Source organism: Paramisgurnus dabryanus, chromosome 11, assembly GCF_030506205.2.
Source record: "Paramisgurnus dabryanus chromosome 11, PD_genome_1.1, whole genome shotgun sequence".
Taxonomy (NCBI): Eukaryota; Metazoa; Chordata; class Actinopteri; order Cypriniformes; family Cobitidae; genus Paramisgurnus; species Paramisgurnus dabryanus.
This window is the reverse complement of record NC_133347.1, coordinates 32,261,586-32,263,863: the sequence shown is the minus strand read 5'-3', so window position 1 is coordinate 32,263,863 and position 2,278 is coordinate 32,261,586. Positions and strand designations below refer to the sequence as shown.

General features: G+C 35.6%; 1 protein-coding gene across 1 annotated transcript; it reads right to left on the bottom strand.

Annotated features, from left to right (window-relative positions):
* Positions 1 to 418: 418 nt before the first annotated feature.
* nppb (natriuretic peptide B) lies at positions 419 to 1,990 on the bottom strand. The gene is made up of 3 exons (XM_065247996.2): positions 1,056 to 1,990; positions 729 to 981; positions 419 to 589 (listed from the first exon to the last, which is right to left on the bottom strand). The coding sequence occupies exons 1-3, from the start codon at positions 1,173 to 1,175 to the stop codon at positions 573 to 575; spliced, it is 390 nt and encodes a 129-aa protein (XP_065104068.1). The 5' UTR covers positions 1,176 to 1,990; the 3' UTR covers positions 419 to 572.
* Between the last annotated feature and the right edge of the window lie 288 nt (positions 1,991 to 2,278).

Below are 2,278 nucleotides of genomic sequence, written 5' to 3'. Positions count from 1 at the left end.
ATCTCACTATTACTTATTATCTGCATTGTAGCAACTTTCAAACTTCATGTTAAAGGGGTATTTTATCATAATTATTGTTTTATAATATGTTGTTAGAAGAGTTTTAAGATTTGTAAATGTTTTTATAATGTAATAATAATGTCCAATAAGCTCTAAAGTCCAGAAAACCATTGATCAGTTCCTTATTAGGGATTCATAATATAATCATGACTATTGCCATACTGTACCTTCCCTTGACTATAGTGTTGCAAGATGTATTTCATAATTTAATGTCATTATGATTTTAAAGTGTTTGGAAAAGATCTCATGCAGTTATATGCAGGTATATTTTCACTTATTTTATTCAAGATCAGACACTAAAAGAAGAAACAAGATGCTCAAATGCACATAAGTGTAAACATTTATTAAACAGGAATTTTCAATTGACTGAACTGACAACAAAAATAAAGACACATATAAATATATATCCCCACCATTTAAACAATTTAATAAATATCTAAATAAATATGCATAGTTAAGAACAATGTTTGGACTCAATGTTACAGATAATGATGTAGTTGAAGGTTAAGACATCACTTTCTCTTAGGACCTGAAGAAGAAAGAAGAAACACGTGTCATGTAAATTTTTCATTCAGACCAGGTAACTGACTATTAGAAGTAGTTGAAAAGCTATATACAGTTTAATTCTTTAAATCATTGATGTTGACCAATAATTGCAAAGTACTAACTCGTTCGGCTGCCAGTATTACATCCCAGGGATGACATGGACCCGATTCTGTCCAGTCTACTTCCGAAACATCCGGAATATCTCTTGGAGTCCAGTCGGACTGTCTTCAGGTCCCGAGCGGATAGATACTCTCTCATGTCCATCTTGCTTTGAGGTTGAATGGGTGTTTCTTCAATGCTGATCTCATCATCCCGGGATAATCTTTGGTCTCGTGATAAAGCAGGAATGGATTCTTCAAGTCGCTGTAGAAGAAGCTGAAAGGACCACACAAATGAGTCTCACACACTACTTTACATTAAGTCTGCTAATTTGTGGTTTTTCCACCTACCTTCAAGACGTCCATGTCCTCAGCGGTTGAGACTGTGTTTTGTAGGGGTAAAGTGTTCGTCATCTGAGCGCTGAGGAGGAATAGAAAGCCTAAAGCCAGAGGAATGTCAAACGATCTCATGTTTTCTGTGCTCTTTCGTCTCTTGTGTAAAGATTTTCTTTGCTTGTTCTCTGTATACTCTCTATCAGTGGACACTCAAAGTCTTTTATACCTAAAAGCTAGTTATGCGAGGAATGACTGCTGCATTCCAACACTTCATTCTGATAGTGTCTGTTGTCGGAAATAACTCCTTTTAAAGCAGTCAGAATGAGCCATACGTATCTGTGAGCACCAGTCCATCATATGCTGCTTCCCTGAAATCCTTCATATCAAAAGAATTTACTGGCAGTATATGACACAATGACTAAAGGAGGGAGTTACTATAGCACTCTTCATTGATGAATGTACATACAGTGGATATAAAAAGTCTACACACCCCTGTAAAAATAGCAGGTTTTTGTGATTTATCAAATAAAACCAAGATGAATCATGTCAGAACCTGTTCCATCTTTATTGTGAAATTGCAACCTATTTATTAAAGTGAATAACAATAGGAATAATTTCCATGATAAAGTGAAAACTAAAAAATGTACAATAACCTGATTGCATAAGTGTGCACACCCTTTTACAATAGTGATCGTGGCAGTGTTCAGAAGCAACCAATCACATTAAGACTTAAGTTAAATATGAAGTAGTACATACCTGTTATCCATTAAAATGACTTTTTAACTATTAATGAAGTGTGCCTGGTCCTAAAGGATTTTTTTCTGAGTATCATCCAACTGAAAAAGACATTAGCTTACTCAGCAGGTACATGTTCCCATGGTTGAAAAATATCAATCAACAGAGGGTTACAAAACATTTCCAAGACACTGAACACTCAAAAAACAAACGGTGCTATATAGCACCAAAAGTGGTTCTTTGCTCGTAATCATAGAAGAACCATTTTTAGTGACATATAGCACCAGTGAAGCACCCGTGTAAAACCATATAGTGCTATGTAGAACCATATGTGGCGCTATATGGCCCCTATATGGTACACAGGTGCTTTACAGGTGCTTCACCGGTGCTATATGGCACTAAAATCGGTTCTTTATGATTACGAGCAAAGAACCACTTTTGGTGCTATATAGCACCGTTTGGAGTACTGTAAAAATAATAATGAACAAGTGGAGAAAATATGG